Raw genomic sequence first — 17,385 nt, 5'->3', positions numbered from 1 at the left:
CTCCCAGGACATGCTGTGGTTGGCTTTATTGCCTTGACATTGTCATCACTGCTTAGAAAGCTGTCTTCCCAATTAGGCTCTCAAATTCTTGAGGACAGCTCTCTTCATTTTGCTCTACCGCTGACCAAACACCTGGCATATGTTGATCCAAAAGAAAGGCCACTAAAGAAATGAGTCAATGAATCTAGCATCCCCTCCCACTGCCCAGACTCTCTGCCCAGAGGCTCTGAGGAACTGTCTACACTCACCATAGCAAGGAGACAGGAAATGGAGAGTGCCCTAACTTATTCACTGAAACCCAGTGCCTCTGAAAAGTTTTAAGAACGTGACAGACATTATATGGTAGTTGAAGACGTAGAAGATGATCAAGAATAACAACAATAATAACGAACTCTTGCACTTATAGAGGGCTTCACAGTTTTAAAAGTACTTCACCTGCTAAATTATCATAATTGATCTTCACCAACATGCTTGTAAAATCAGGTTTCATTGTTTTTAGCTTTACAAGTAAGAAAATGAAGGCCCAACCAATGTTAGTGGTTGGCTCAGCCTGTGTGGCCTGTAGCTAATAGTTCTAGGACTTGAAATAGGCCTCTAGACCTCAAATCTCAGACCCTCTCCAAGGTCTATGCTACTTTCAACTCTCTTTAATATAGTTTTTGATAATACACATCTTCTCCAAAAGTGCATCATTGATATAATTAAAGGTTAGTGGTCTGGGGAAAAAGGAACCATTAATTTAAGGTTACAAAGTATCTTCCTATCTCCAGGAATGCAGCCTTTCTTGTTGCTTCTGTGCTCCTCTGAACCTCCAAGAGAGTAGTCTCTGAACATGAGGAAGGAAAAACTCAAAGATGGTCTGAACTAAAGGGGACTCCAGTGACCATTCCTCTCTGAACTGAAGGGGCCCTACAGCTGGTTAATGGATGGGATGTTCATTCTGCATCCCTGCCCCACTGAGCCTCTGGGGGCAAGGACATTACAGAAATTCAAAGAAAGGGAGTTCACCTCACTAACCTCCTCAGGAGGGGAAAGGCCAAAGGGGACTTGGGAGGGATCACAGAGCTTTGCGAAGGTCAGGAAGATCATTGTCAGACTTGTTATTTCCTTTCTCAGTCTCAGAATTTGCCAGTCTGACATCATAGAAAATAAGCTAGGAAAGACCACTGCAGATCTCACGGCCAGAGGATGGCAAGAATTACGAGCTCTTAGTCATCTCTCTCATTCTGTTCATCAGGCAAATACATAATACCCAGACCTTCCACTTTCTTTATGGTCTTCTACCCAATTACTTTAAGCAAACAGGTTCTAAGAATTCAAAGACTTCAAAGGACTGAAGTAACAGCATAAGGCAGTTGAATCTGTGGGTAAAGAAAGCAACGTGGCTGCTTTTCTTATTTCCTTCATTTCTATTGTTCATAAGCCTACATCACCTCACTCCCTCCCACCAGGTCCAGCCTTGAGAAGAGCTGATGAATTAATTACCTATAGTCTGAAATGAGGCGAGGGTGCCTGAGCAGGTGGGCCTCTACTGCCCTTCTGTCCATCTTGAAAATCCGCTTGAGCAAGTCAAACCGCCTCACTCTGTAGAGCAGCTCAGCCAAGCCCATGGCAGACAGCTCTCCTCTCTCACTTAAAATATCCAGAAGGTCCCTGACAGTAAGTGGAGCAACATCTGCAGCAACGTCCCGGCACAAAAAAAGAAGCATTTCCTTCTCGTCTTCATCAAGTGCCTCTTCGACCTGATGGATGACCTCAGCAGACATTCTGTACAGTGTCATTCCAAAAAACTGCAGTAATAAAACTCCACTCCAGTCAATAAAAGGCCATGAAGCTTCTGTCTTCATTTCTGATGGTTTTCTTCATTTCTTTCAAATTGCTTTCCAAAGGAGTTCTATGGTTAAAAGGGAATTTTTTTAATCCTCTTATCAAAGTAACCAATTGCTAAAATTCAAGGTATAGGCTCTTCCTTTCTTGCTGGTCTCTCTAACCTAGCAGAATAAATTTATATTGTTACGTCTTTAGAGAGTAGGCAAAGCAACTGATCAAAAAACCAAGGCAGGCAAAGAAGATAAACTACATTTTAAAGGAAATGAAACCAGAAACAAATTATCTCCCAAAAATCCCACAGACTTTATCAGAATTTATGAGAATGTCAAAGACGGTAAGAGGAAAGTTACAATGACAGAGTTAATAACTAAATGACATACTAATAACTTTGGTGGAAGGAAGAAGAAAAAGCCCAATGACTAAGCTGCTAACTGGACTAGAAAAACTGGTATCACAGAGTTAAATACCACTTTCGGTGATACCAATAAGGTACATCTGAACAAATACAGGTCTTTTTTTTTTTTTTTAAGATTTTTTTTTTAAGATTTTATTTATTTATTTATTTATGAGAGACACAGAGAGAGAGGCAGAGATACAGGCAGAGGGAGTAACAGGCTCCATGCAGGGAGCCCCATGTAGGACTCAGTCCCAAATTCCAGGATCAGGCCCTGGGCCAAAGGCAGGCATTACACCACTGAGCCACCCAGGGATCCCCGCAAATACAAGTCTTGACAAGAAACCTTCTCCAGGGTATCAGATCTACTCTACCCTTTTTCTTCCAGTTGTCTCCTGCCCTAAAACCCCTCAGAAGCAGAAATCTCTGCTGCTATCCTCTCAAAGTCCCGGGTCCTTTTTACAACTTCATCATGAATGCTCACAGTACATGCCACCTTAGCTGAACAAAGTTCTGATCACTGCTTCAGACCCTGAGCCCACAGAAGTGCCAGAGGCCCCTTACTCTCAATACACTGCTTTAGGTCAGCAATTATCACAAGTTTTTGATGATATGAGTGGAAGGAAGGAAGTAGAACAGAAAATCTGGGGAAAGTTCTTGATCCAGGGCTGGACTTGGGTGGGAGCAATGGGAGGTAATGCCAAGGACATATTCTTAATTGCTTCCATTGAAACTCAACCTAAAAAAAAAAAAAAAAGAAAATCAACCTATTCTTTCTCAAAATTTAAGTTACAAATGGTAGTCATTATCTACTCCATAGTTTCATAGCTGTATTTTTAAAGATTTTGTCTATTTGAGAGAGAAAGAGAGATAGCAAAAGAGAGCATGAGCAAGGAGGTGAAGGAGAAGCAGGCCCACCCATTACCCTCGCGGAGCAGGGAGCCTGCTACAGGGCTCAGATCCCAGGACCCCGGGATCATGACCTCACCTAAAGGCAGATGCTTAACCAACTAAGCCACCCAGGTGCCCTTATAGCTATATTTTATGTTAAGTAAACTCTTGTGTTCTGAGAGAGTATCTTGTCTATTTCTGTTAGACAACATTTTAAGATTAAAGTACATCGTAGCAGAAAAAAAAATGGAAACACAACCCCATTAAGAGCTGCTGTTACTATGTATTTGTGTACAAGTGTATTGCTATATTTATCTAACTATGTTTAATGAAAGGAACACTGAAGCTATTTTATTTATGTACAATTCCAGTCCACAATAGATTTGAGGCATCTTATAATAGCAACAATAAGTACAAGAAAAATTTTATATGAGACAAGGGGGAAAAATTAGGTTAAGAAACTATTAAGTTAGAATGTCAAAATGGGGTGGAAGGATAGAGAAGACAAAGCAAATATACAGGCCAGAATGGCCTAAACAGATTTTAGCAGACTGTAAATTTGTCCCTGAGTTTCCTGGCAGTCAAAGTGAAAAGAGGTATAAGGGACATTAAATAGTTCTTGCTGTCGAAGACAAAAAGACAAAATAGATTCTTAGAGTAAACACAATTTATAGAGATCCAGAGTTCCCCATCAATTAAAATAATAAGCATTTTCAGTGTCTAAAAGTAACAAAATCAAATTTATTTTAACTTTTATTTCAAAAATTTTAAATGCCTTATTTTAAAGTAGACCATTCATTTATATCTTCCACATTGGCTAAATGGGTGAGGTTTTTTTTTTTTTTAAGATTTTATTTATTTATATTCATGAGAGACACACAGAGAGAGACAGAGACACAGGTATAGGGAGAAGCAGTTTCCCTGTGGGGAGCCTGATAAGGGACTCAATCTCATGACCCCAGGATCATGACCTGAGCTGAAGGCAGATGTTCAACTACTGAGCCACCCACGTGCTCCTAAGTGGGTGAGTTCTTAATAAAAATAGACATTTTACCTAATGGATAGTTGTTAATAAGTATTAGTGTGTCTATGCCAATCCCCTGCCCATTCATCCAAACTTCACTTAAATATGGCCATTATGAATAACTGGAGAAATGGAATTTACTAAATGACTGCTCAATGAAAGTAGAAAAACTGGCACTCAGACTACTTTATTTTTTTTAATCTGAAAGCTTAATAACAATTTTATGCATCCCAGAGATCCTACATTTATACTTTCTTTATTCCCAGGCTAACAATCCTTTAGCCTAACCACTAGTTTCTGTGGAAGGAAGGTGAGTATTTTTTTCTATTGACTAAAAATCACAATTTTGCTAGTAGTTGTTATAAATCAACCTATAAAATATTCATACACACCAGAAGGTATAAAATAAGTCAGAAGTCATTAAACACAAGAGGAATAAATGAGATGCTATCCAAATTCACATGACTTAAATGTTTCCTATTTTTAAAAACAGTAGCCAACTTTTGTAATTCATAGTCATCAATGATATAACAATGCCGTCAAGAGTTAACCAGAATTAGATAATCATTTTTTTAAATGTTATCTGCTAAAAAAAAAAAAAAAATCTGTTCAGTTCATTCCTTCCAACCATTATGCTAGGACTGCTTTCTGCCAGTCACGCACACCCAGCAAGAGAACTGGCATGCTGTCTTCCCTCTGTACTAATGGAGGTATAGTTTGGCAGCAAAATCCAAATTACTCAGTGGTAGCATCTGGCATATTCAGAAAAAATATCAAAAGGAAAACTACAGATCCTGTACTGAGTCAGACCAACCTGCAGCAAAATTCCAGTGTCTATATGTTAGGGTGGTGTTGAGACAGTTAATTGTAGCTAAAGATGACAGGCACTTGAGAAAGAAGAACATGAAAGGGAGAAGTAGAGTTAGGGTCCAAGTAATCACTACTTTGTTGGGGTTTCTTTTCATCCCAAACCAAGAAATAAAAATCACTCTCAAACTAGGAAAGCCTCTAAGATCCTCAGAAGCAAGCTCAAAACCACCCCACAAGGCACAACCCAAGATATATAAGACATCCATTCTGCTGGAGGCAAGTTCATGCTTAAAAACTGTCATGCACAAAATAAAAATCACCATGGTGGTAGACAACACAAATAAAATTCACATCTGAAGAATCTAAATCTGAAAGAATTTAAATAAATATGAAAACTTTCAAGAAAAATAAGGAAAATTTTCAATACAAGAGGCTTAATCAATAGTTCTCAATCAGTGGCAGTTTTGCCCCTCAGGGGACATTTGAAAACGTCTTGAGACATTTTTGGTCCTCTGGCCAGGGATGCTGCTAAACATCCCTTGATGTACATTCCCCACAATAAAGAATTATCCAATTGCAAACACCAATAGTGCCAAGATTGAGAAACCCTGCACTAGATAATATGAAAAAACTGGCTAACATAAACAATCAAATGAATTTATAAATTTAATATAAGTACAATCAAAAAATTTTTTAAAAATTGCCGCAGACTGTGGCAAGCTGATTTTAAATCTATGTGAAGGAGAAGGTCCAAGAATAACCAATACAAGTTTTAAGAACAACCAGTTGGAAGAAGTTACCTTACCAGGTATCAAGGTTTTATACAAATGTAATATGGCATGGGGATATAAAATAAAGCAACCAATACAGAAGTGAGAACCCAGAAATCAACCCACACACAGATGACTAAAGTGGTCCTACCAATCAATAGAGAAAGGAAATTAATGTCCAAAAATGGGATGGGACAACTGGTTATCCGATGCATATGGGGTGGGGGGAATTGGGATCCTTTTCTTACATCATTTATAAGCCAACTCTACTTGTACCTATAGCACCCTGAAAGATCTTGTCTCAGCCAGGGCAGTGGGGAATCAGGAGGCTTTCCCTGGGAGTGCTGGACTCACCTGTATGGAAGTGACCCAGAGTTCAGAAAGCAGCCAACCATCCCATCTGCTTCCAACACCTCCAAAGCTGCTGCCCAAATCCCTATCTCACCACCATCATGCTTGCCAACAGAGAAACTAAGAAAAGCAGCCAGCTATTGGCTTCTACCTCACTTCTGTTTACACATCTTACCTGAATGTGCCTAGTTGGCTAGTTCACATCCTAGTTGTAGAAGAGTCTAGGAAATGCAGTCTGTAACTTTCCATCCTCTAGATAGAGATGAGAATGAGCACCAGCTGACCTTAGCCACACAGAAGGAAAATCTATGAGGACATTTATACCTTCTTTGTGGTTAAAGCCTGTGCAAGAACCCCAGTGTCTGACTCATAGTAGGCATTCAATATTTGTTGAATGAATCAATGAATAAATGGAGTTTCACAAATTCCTTCCAGGTAAAGACCTCATTCACTCCTTTTCTCCTCAGACTAGACCTAGAGCACATGTGAACTCTCTCTCTGAGCAGCACCTTCAATTATCTTGCCTTTTGCCTCCTGACCACCAGCTCTGCAACACCTTCGACATATGACTGGTCCTGGCTTGCCAGGACTTTCCAGTTCTAGCACTTAAAGTCCTATCTGTGTCCTCAGGACACTCCGCACTCCCAGGAGTCTCAGGATGGTTGGCCACCCCAGTATCCCATCTTCTGTCGGTGAGCCTCCTCCACTCATACATTTTAAGTAGCAAGTCATGCTGAAGAAAGGGGGAAAGATCACACCAAACCCTGGTGGCTTACAGCCAGAGCTGGCCCCTTATTGCTGCTCAGCAATTGCTTTTACAGAACCTTGGTCAGCTCCTTTCCCACCTCTGCCTGACAGCTCCAACCTTCTCAGCTTTCTTGTACCTAAACACCACCCACTGGTGCCATTTCTTATCAGTTGACCTTGCCACTTATCAGGACCAAGTTCCCACAATCTTCCACTTTCCCACTATGGGGCCAGCACCTTCTGTCCCTCACCTTGCCAGGGCCATCCACTCCCTGTGTGCCCTCCTGTCTCCATGAGCCCCTACAACCACTCTTTCATCAACCTCTGTCTGCCTCCAGCTTGTAACATGTTCAAGTCTTTCTCATCTTAAAAAAAAAGAAATAAACTGAAAAAAAAAAAAAAAAACCTTATACCTGGGATCCTGAGGCCAACCACCCTTTCACTTTATTTCCCTTCATGTAAAGCTAGAACCTCATGAAGAAAGAGTCTGCACTCAGAGCTTCAATTCCTACAACTTCAAATCACTCCTCAATATGCCCCTACCTGCATCCTCCCTCTTGCTGTACCTTTTACATAAGGACACTCAGTAACAAGCCATACTGAAACAAGACAAGAAAAATCAGTAAACTAACACTGTGTCTATTTTAAATTCTGATATTTTGTTCATTGTGAATTTTTTGCACGAGTGTCAATTTCTTTCAAAACATTGCACTAAACTTTATCTTGATTATTAAGTTTTTGAGCACCCTCTTAAAGGTTGTGCCTGAGGCGAGTGCCTCACTCTGCTTACCCTAGTGTCCCAGTCCTGACAGTGGCTCTTGTAGGGGACTTGGTGACCTCCTAGTGGCCACATTCCAGGGTCACCTGACAGTTCTCTTTTACCTGGGTATTCTATCCCATCTGATACTGCTGATTAATCCCTACTGGAAACTCTTCTCCTTTGGCTTACCTCACACCACTATATTCTACACAGTCCCTCCCTAACCTTCTCTGAGTCCTCAGCACCCTCCGTCTGCACCTGTTACTTAAATGAGGATAAATATCCTCATTTAAGGAAAAAATATACATTAAAACATAAACATCCTCATTTAAGGAACACCAATCTCTCACCCAGATTTTTCCCTGGCCTTTCTGTTTTCCTTGTCTATGGTCTCAACCCCTCCAAATCAATCTCCTATCAGAATGAACTTTCTGAAGTTCACACTTGAACTAAGTCATTTTCCTAATTTAAATCTTCCAGTGATTCCTCATCTCCCATTGCAGGTTCCAATTTTCTTTGCATTCAAGGCCCTTTGTGGTCCAGCAACTGCCCCATCTCTCATTAATACACACTTGGCACATTTGGCTTCCACCTAACCCCAACACAGAGCTCTTTCCTATGCCTCTATGCCTTTTGCTTGGAATACCTTCTTCCACTTCCTGTCTAGCAAAAACACTTCTCAGGTCTCATACTGTGTAAAACTTTCCTGGGAAGAACTCACACGGACTTGGCCAATAACTTCTTTGTATCATCACAGTGCTATGGACATACCTCCCTAGTACCCAGCATTGACCCCAAGAGGTGACAGTAAAATGTGGTTAACTTAAGTCAGGCTTCTCAATCTTTCTCACAGAATGTCAACTTTGCCTCCAAAGTGTCTGGTATCCAAAGTACATGACATTCTCTGTAATCAGTAACACGGCCACCAGCATGACTAGTTCCCATCATACCTTAACTTATCCAAAGACATACTGAATATTCCATTCTTTGTACTGCTTCTCTACCTGAAGCAAAGCCATGGCATGGCAATGAAAACAAGCATGGCCATAGTATGAATGTAAATGTAATTTCCCAGCAACACCATAAAACTGGGTAGTGATGGAGAATAGCCAGCCTCGCCAGCTGCAGAAACTAGCATGTAAACAAGGAACTGTCAGGTGTCTGAAAATACCCACTGAAACATGAACATAAAGTCCCTAAAAGAGTCACCCAAAAGACTCTGAAAGGATCAAGAAGGGGTTACATGATCCTGGGCAAAAAGAATGTGGCTATCTCATGTAGTTCTGTGATGTCATTTCAAACCAGAACCCACCTTCCTTCTCTGTGTACAGAATCTGTGGAGGTGGGCTTGTGTGTGTAACAATTCAAGCAGCTAATATAATGAACCCATCTTTCTTCTTCCATTTGAGACATTTTAAACCTAAGATAGTGCATGAAATGCCATTTTGCATAACACCCCCACACACAGAGATATTTAAAATGAGGTTTATAAATAATAGATCATCATGTGGTTCCTGATTTCTGAAATGTTGCAGATACATACTCAAACATAGTCTAGATGACCATGTAGGCTGAGCTCAAGGCTAAGCCATGAACACTTTCCAATTTGAGATGTTACTGACCATTATTATGCGTCAGTAGCTAAAAATATACATTAAAACATTATTTAGCTTCACAAGTCATCATTTCACTTATAGCAAATTGCCCACAAACAACAGATAATCTCAACTATAAAATGACATAAAATTAGAAGATACTTTTATAAAGTTCTTTGATGAGGCTCAGTCCCATGACTCTCAGGGAAGCTCCCACAAATGCCAACATAACATGACCTCCAATCACCTCCCTGATCTGTAACATTTGCACAGAAGTTGTAGAAAATGAGAGGATGAAAGAACCACAGAAAAAGAAAGGATCTAGATGGAGAGTATGAAACATCCATTTGGCAACAAAAACATACCCAGAATCACCAGGCGCAATAAAAGTAAATCCATTTAATGCAATGGTCCACTCCATCTTTCTTTTTAAAGACTTTTTTTTTTTTATTTGAGAGAGAGAGAAGGAGAATGCACGAGCTAGGGGAGAGGTAGTGAGAGAGAAGAAGTAGACTCCCACTGAGCAGGGAACCCAACGTGGGACTCAATCCCAGGACTTGGGATCATGACCTGAGCCAAAGGCAGACACTTAACCGACTAAGGCACCCAGGTACGCCATGGCCCATTCCATCTTAACCAAAGTTAAACTTCCATGAGGGCAAAGTTCTCCTACGTAGCCCAAGTACCTAAGAGTAGCTCCCCAAGAATACCTAAGAGTTCTGCCCGACTTGTAATTTAACTCATGACAAATAAATATCTCAGTGTTCTCTGGACAGAGCTTTTCTGTCCCAACCTTTTTGTTTAAGTATTTTCCTCCATTTGGAAAGCCCCTTTCCTCCTCCCAGTCTCCACCTATTGGAATTCTATCCCATCTTTCAAGGCTTCTCTTCCATAAGCTTACCTTGATCCCTAAGTCAGGTCATTTCCCACTGCTCTGTAGCACTGTTTTTACTCTCTTCCAATATTTATCTTATTCTAGTTGGGTATCTATCATATGTGGTAAAGTCCTTGAGGATAGGTAGGTCCTCCTTCATGTTCATTAGGCTGTGGTGCATCTGGCCAGGCCTGTCAAGCTCACCCCCCCAAGAACAGACTGGTCATGATTACACAGCTCCAGCAAGCCCGCACATGTGTGATGCCTACTCATCCTTTCGTAACCTACAATGAAGCAAGACAGAGCTGGTGTTGCTGTAGATATCATGCTTGGAACCTGGCTGTTAGATCCAGGAAACAGCTTGTGAAAGGAAGCTTTGTAAATATAGGAACAACAATGCAATTGTTTCAGAATGGCTTACAGTGTGACTGCAAGATCCTGGTGAGCCGCCATGCAGGGCATCCTAGATGCTGGCAGGACCTCATCTTGAACAGGCCAAATCCAGTGTCTCTAGCCAGACTCACCGGACAGCCCCTGGCCTTTTAACAAAAGGTATATCTCCTGTTCCTTTAGTTAAAATTCTATCCTTTGCACTTATCACAATTACTAAAACTACAAGATTTATGTTCAGGATTTTCATTTTTGCCAAACCTCTGGGCCAGTCCTCTGTGTGTGGTATAAATCTCCTATGATGGCCTCAAAAGTGCCTAAATTTAAAGAATTTTTTCCTCAATAGGACATCACCAAAATTACTAATACCTTGTATGAGATGGTATAAGACACAACTAATTGTCCATGAGCTATCACTTTTTCACTCATGTTATTGAGAAACAGCCATAGGACAGTGTGAAGCATTTACTACATTCATCAATTTACTCTGAGGCTTCAATTTCCTCAAAACAACAACAGGCAAAGCTGAGTTTGAGCAAGATTCCAAATTTCAATGCTTCAGCAAAGCCTGAGTTCAGAGATCAGATCTTAATCCCAAGTACTGCAAAGGAGGGCTGTGACCTAGCCTCAGTTCTTTGTAGGTATCTGAACCATTTAGTGTCATCTTTATCACCATGCAATCACAATCAGGAAAATATACAATCCTTCTCTAAGTTTTTATCAAAGGAATCTAAGGCTCAAGAAACAACCCTCTGTGGGGTGCCTGGGTGGCTCAGCGGTTGGTATCTGCCTTTCGCTCGGGGCTTGATCTCGGGGTGCTGGGATCAAGTCTTGCATGGAGTCCCGCATCAGGTTCCCTGCTCAGTGGGAAGCCTGCTTCTCTCTCTGCCTGTGTCTCTGCCTGAATCTCTGTGTCTCTCATGAATAAATAAATAAAAATCTTAAAAAAAAAGAAACAATCCTCTATGTCCAAGGTATCAATTATGCCCCACTAAAATAAAATATTTAGCAGACATTTCTCTGCCCTGAAGCCCATTTATACAAGACTAGCTTGAATTAAAAATTCAACCAAGCAGGTATATTTGCTCAGTTTATATAATGGATTCTCCAAGGTTGGCCCATCAGGAGATAGTCCTGTTCAAAATCATAAGTCACCCTATAATACCAGAGATATACAGATCTTGCAATTCTTTTTACACAGCATTCTTTTTTCTAATTATAAAAAGTACTACTTGTGTGCTACAAGAAAACCTGGAAAATGGAGAAAAGTACAGAAGAAAATAAAAATTCCCCATTTGCTCCAGCCCCATCACTATCTCTGGTATCTATTAAATGGTACCCAGCTTCTGATCTCCTGTCTGCTCCCACTTTCTAGGTTCCTTGACATTCCAGTTGACAACCCACCTAAAAGATAGACTAAGTAAATGTAGGTGCTCAGTAAATGCTGAATGAAGGAATTCACTTATTATTGATTTATATTATTCAACTTTGTTTTTTTTAATAAATTTTTATTTATTTATGATAGAAAGAGAGAGAGAAAAAGAGGCAGAGGGAGAAGCAGGCTCCATGCACCGGGAGCCTGACGTGGGACTCGATCCCGGGTCTCCAGGATCGCACCCTGGGCCAAAGGCAGGCGCCAAACCGCTGCTGCCACCCAGGGATCCCTATTTTATTCAACTTTGAATCAAGCTTTGGTCATTCTTGCAAGGAATTTGGTTTATTCATAGTTAGTATCCAAACAAGATTTGTCATGTCCCTACTCTTTAGAACAAAATTAATGATTATTAAAACTATACTTTCTGGAAGCTTCAAGTAAAATCCAAAACCAAAACCAAACAAAAAAGATATAGTAAGCTAAATGGAAGATCCAAAAGAAGTTTAAAAAAAAAAAAAGAAAAAGCTCAAGAATTTGACAGCTAGATAAGGAAGCTTGGGTTCCCACCTATAAAATCAAATAATAGAAGGAAGCCATTAGTCTGAAGAACATTTTAAACCTTGGAGTAAGTAGCTATGAGGATTTTTTAAATTACATTGAAAAATTTCAGTATAGGGATCCCTGGGTGGCACAGCAGTTTGGCGCCTGCCTTTGGCCCAGGGCGTGATCCTGGAGACCCGGGATCGAATCCCACGTCGGGCTCCCGGTGCATGGAGCCTGCTTCTCCCTCTGCCTATGTCTCTGCCTCTCTCTCTCTCTCTCTGTGACTATCATAAATAATAAATAAAAATTAAAAAAAATTTCAGTATATAGATATTAATGTAAATAAAGTGGGTTAATTTCTCCAATTGAAGAGTTCACTGCAGAAGACACAAACCATCTTGAATATATAGATGAATGTGGTATCACATGGGTGAAGGTTAGTTCTTCTAAGTACTAAATTACCAAAGATTATAACCCCAATAGGAGGAAAACAACAAAGAAGCTGTTTGCCTGTTTTGCACAAAAATTTAAATAAAGACAAAGTGGCTAAAAGCAGAGATCATCAGAGAAAGAAGCAGTTTCATCTGCAAAGAATATATATACACACATATATATACATACACACACATAGACATATATATTCATTCATTTGTATGTACTTGGAGTCAAAGAAGAAATTACTTCTCTGAACCCAGAATTGAGGGAGAAAAAACTTTGGGGCCATATGAACAAGCAGATGAATTAAATGGAAATTATGGATACATATGTTCTCAAAAACAAGGAAAGTGGTCATTAGGAAAAAAATCTTTCATTAGAAACACTGATGCTAGAGGCGAATGAAATTCCATCTGAGAAAAGCATAGATGTTAATAGAAAAAAATAAACACCAGTTCTGATATGCAATTGAAGACACAGCATCATACAAAATAAGAAAAAAAATATTTTAAAACACTTAGAAGTCTGTATGTAAGTGCATTAAATGTCTGAAAAAGACATTAAACACTGCAACCTTCTCTTATCTTAGGGAATGGGCTCCTGAGGGCTTTCTCTATTCACTTTGCAGGTACTTAAACACAGATAATCACAATACAACTTCACTGAAAAGTTTCTGAAGAAAAGTATTTACAATACAGAGTGTTAAGTGCAATCATATGGTAAGCGTAAAGACAGCCACCGTGTGTATGAAAGTATAGAGAAAGGGGACACGTGGTGGTGGGTTATGAAAGCTTCTGAGAGGAGGTGACAGGAGCTGAACATAAAGGAGAAATAGGGCATTGCAAGAACGATAATGTTTGTTATCTCACTGATATATAGTAAGGAAAGCAAGAATGAGTGTAATTACGTAGGCGTTGCCCTCTGTTATCTGTCATTATTTCTCCAACGTGGCCCAACAGTCTTCCCCCCATTCGTGGCTGTCAGCGGCCCCTGGGACGGCTACCTACCTGTGTAGGTAACTGCTCGGTCTCCCCTAACCGCTCTGTGAGCTCCTGGGGGGTAAGGAACCAAGTTCAGATCCATCTCTAGGTCCCCAGCGCCCAGAACTCGGCCTGGCCCATAGGAGCTCAATAATGTTGGTAGGATTACATCAAATCAAAGGAGAGGAGGCAGTTCAGTCCATAAACACGAGTTTAATTAGCCTTTGGGGCCCAAAAGAAAGAAAGAACCAAACGGAATCCATTCCTGAGATTTTAAAAAAGTGACATGCCTGGTGATCTGACTGCCGCAGGTGAGTCCCCAGAAGGCTCCAGAACAGGCCAGAAGGGCTAAAAAAGCTGTTCAATCCTTTTCCGGGGGGTGGGGGGTGGGGGTGGGGGTCGGGGGTCGGGGACAGTGTCCTTCCACCCCCGGAGCCCAGGCGACTCCAGCACGACGCGCAGGTCGAGAGAGGAGGGGCGGACGGGATTCTTAGTCTACTCACGCCCGGGCAGCCCGGCTCCCGCCCGACCTCGGGCGGGGGTGAGACCCGCCGCTGACCGACTCGCAGCTCCGGGAAGCAGGCCTTGCGGGTATTCCAGAGACTGGGCGTCCGCGTCGCCCCGCTCGGCAGGTGCACCCTCCAGCGGGCTCCCGACGGCCGCATCCAGCTAAGTCTCTGCGCGCCTCTTCCAGGCAGCCCACAGGAGACACGGTTCGAGAACTCTCCGCCCCCGCACCTAAAAAACACTCCGCAAGCGTACGTGGGGCAGTCCCGAAACTCTTCTTTGTCTAAGCAAAGCGCCACGTGGAACTCGGGGGAAATTACATGCTGTTGGCGGAGAATGAGTGGGTGCTGCGGCTGTGCCCCCATGTCCTGGCAGGGAGCGGGGCTGTGTGACTCAAGTGCCCCAGGACCAAAGCTATTTTGGTTTCGAGCTTCCACTAAGCCCCTGCTACTGCCGGAAAAAAAAAAAAAAAAAAACACCAAAAAAAAAAAAAACACACAAAAACCCTGCCCGAGACTATACTCCCACCCACTCCCCCAATCGCGGGGTGCAAGGTGCACCCCACTCCTGCAGACCTGCAGGCGGCTTCACCGTCGAAAATGGGTGCAAGCTAGTAAGGAATATAGTGTTAAAGCGAAGTGCAAATGTCAGTTACAAACAGAAATAGAAAACGTGAAGTCGTAAGAAAAAGCCATTTTAATCAGGATACGCATCTCAAAAGCTGAAAGCAAAACAAACGTTAACGTGAAAAGTGAGGGCAGCCTGGTTTAGCGCCGCCTTCGGCCCAGGGCCTGATCCTGGAGACCCGGATCATGGCCCACGACAGGCTCCCTGCTTGGAGCCTGCTTCTCCCTCTGCCTGTGTCTCTGCCTCTCTCTCTCTCTCTCTCTCTGTGTGTGTGTGTGTGTGTGTGTGTGTGTGTGTGTGTGTGTGTATTCTAACGAATAAATAAAGAAAACCTTTAAAAAAAATACGTGAAAAGTAAAAATTTCCGTGTGACATTCAAGATCCCCTTCCAAACCCGAGTCTTTTCTTTTGCCTTCTTTGTAGTTTTGGAGTTCAGCCAAATTTTTTCCCAATGAAACTTTTTTTTTTTTTTTTTGTAAGATTACTTAGGGGGAACCATGGAGGGAAAAATACCAAAAATTCTGTTCCACTTCTCTGAAATATCTTACCTAAACTAGGCCAAGCCCACCAGAGCCCAGTCTTAGTTTTAGATTATCCGGGTTTGTCGGTGACATATTCCATCTCTTTGTTGTCATTACCGTCTCATCGTGTAAGTAAATTTCAAATGTCAACAACAAATGAAAATAATTCGGGGTTTTAGGGCCTTTTACTAACCCGCGCCCTACTCATTTCCTGTTCCCTAGGGCCAAAACACTCTTCCGTGGCCTTTGTTCTATTGCTTTCCCCTGTAATGTTTTTCCTTTTTCCCCCTGTAATGTTTAAAAAGAACTTGTCCTTCTGCCCAAATCCGGACACTATCAAGCAGGTACATCTTGAAATCAACATTTCCCAGCTCTGGGGAGCCTGGGTGGCTGGGCGGTTGAGACCAGGTTGAGACCTTGGGCTCAGGGCATGATTCCAGAATCCGGGATCGAGTCCCACCCAGCTCCCTGCCAGGGGCCTGCTTCTCCCTCCGCCTATGTGTGTGTCTCCTTCCCAGTCCTTTTGAAGGAGGGGCAAGGCGGGGCGCGGGGCGCAAGTCCATGGGACGGCTTTACAAACACCTTGCCCAGTCATTCCAAACTTTAGCAAAAGAAGTTTCCTTGCAATTTCTCAAGATCTGTTGGTCCCCTGTTGTGAAAGGCAACCCTTGACCTACTTCACCAGACTGTTGCGATAAAGTAAAAATTCCTGCCGGGCGGGCTGCTTCTGCAGAGACACGTAATCACGGAGGGGGGAAAAAGGCTCATCATCAGCTTTTCGAAAGTTAATTGCCAAATCTTTGGAACAGTTTACCCCAAGAATTGAGCCACCTGCACAAAGAGGATTTTAAGCAACGTTTACTCGTCCCCTGGAGTAAGCTCGTCCTCTGGAGCTTCGATGTGGGGCAAGGGTTACGCGGGCCCGGGCGCGCCTGGCAGCGGCGGGGGCGGCGGGGCGGCGGGGGCGGCGGGGGCGGCGGCAGCCCCGGGTGGGGGCCCCGCGGCCGAGCAGGTCGGGCGGGCGCCCGCGGGAGGGAGCCGGCAGGAGGACCCTAACCGAGGGATCGTCCGCCAGGAGGCCGTCTGCTCCCCTAACCGTGACCTGGCGGGTGCCCCCGGCGGCCGAGCAGGGCCCGCGGGCCCGGGCGGAGGAAGCCAAGGGAGGACCCTAACCCGGGGATCGTCCGCCAGGAGCCCGTCGGCTCCCCTAACCGAGGCCTGGCGGCCCCCGCCCCAGGTCAGCTCCGGAAGGAGCTAGTGCAGCAGCAGCGGCGAGGGGCGGGAGGGGCGGGAGGGGTGGCCCCCGAGGCCCTCCCCGGCTGGCTGGGTGGGCCCGCGCCCGGGGGGAGTCGCGAGCCGGGGGAGCAAGCCCTGGGCACGTACCAGCCTGCTTACCGCGGGACTCTTCTCGAGCTGCGCCCTATCGACTTCGCTGGCGATGACGCCCCAAAATCCCGAGCAAGATGGAGAAAAGGAAACCGAAAGCTTGAGCCCGCAAACGGACGTGTCGCCTCCCTGCTGGCCCGCCTCCATTGGCCTTTCTCCCTCGAGGCGTCTCTCGGCGTTCATGCTGGGGAGGTTTGGTGACCGACGCTCCCTGGGTCGGGCCCAGACACCCCCTTAGCCCCCCACTCACCAGCCCCCAGTGAGCCCCTGTGAATTAAAGCACTCCTGTGCCACAGCCAACCAGCTGTTAATCCCCTCCACTGTGTAGGGGAGCAGACTGTGGCCGCAAATGGGTCTCTGTGGCACGTGGATTACTTTAGGGGATTATTTTTGAGAAACAAGACTCTGGAAGGAACTTTGACCCTCCCTATAACTGTGTATAGATAGTATATATTTGACTGATTATATATATAAATATATATATGATTATATATTGATTATATCTGAATATATATATTATATAACTGATTGTATTTTATATATATATAAAGAACTTGTCCTATATATGTTAAGAT

The 17,385-nt window shown here is 43.2% G+C and overlaps 1 protein-coding gene across 14 annotated transcripts in view; it reads right to left on the bottom strand.

Annotated features, from left to right (window-relative positions):
• CFLAR (CASP8 and FADD like apoptosis regulator) overlaps positions 1–17,146 on the bottom strand; it is a 39,253-nt gene extending 22,107 nt beyond the window's left edge. The window contains exons 1-3 of one of the 14 annotated variants that reach the window (XM_035710712.2): positions 16,808–17,035; positions 14,273–14,507; positions 1,486–1,894 (exon numbers count right to left, since the gene is read on the bottom strand). In XM_035710712.2, the coding sequence (XP_035566605.1) occupies positions 1,486–1,847 (362 nt within the window). In that variant the 5' untranslated portion in view covers positions 1,848–1,894; positions 14,273–14,507; positions 16,808–17,035. The other 13 variants (XM_035710718.2, XM_035710714.2, XM_025441498.3 and 10 more) reach the window with 13 other exon arrangements.
• Between the last annotated feature and the right edge of the window lie 239 nt (positions 17,147–17,385).

The sequence above is a fragment of the Canis lupus genome, chromosome 37, assembly GCF_003254725.2.
Source record: "Canis lupus dingo isolate Sandy chromosome 37, ASM325472v2, whole genome shotgun sequence".
Lineage (NCBI taxonomy): Eukaryota > Metazoa > Chordata > Mammalia > Carnivora > Canidae > Canis > Canis lupus.
The sequence above is the reverse complement of the archived record's forward strand: the minus strand, read 5'-3'. Positions and strand labels throughout refer to the sequence as shown.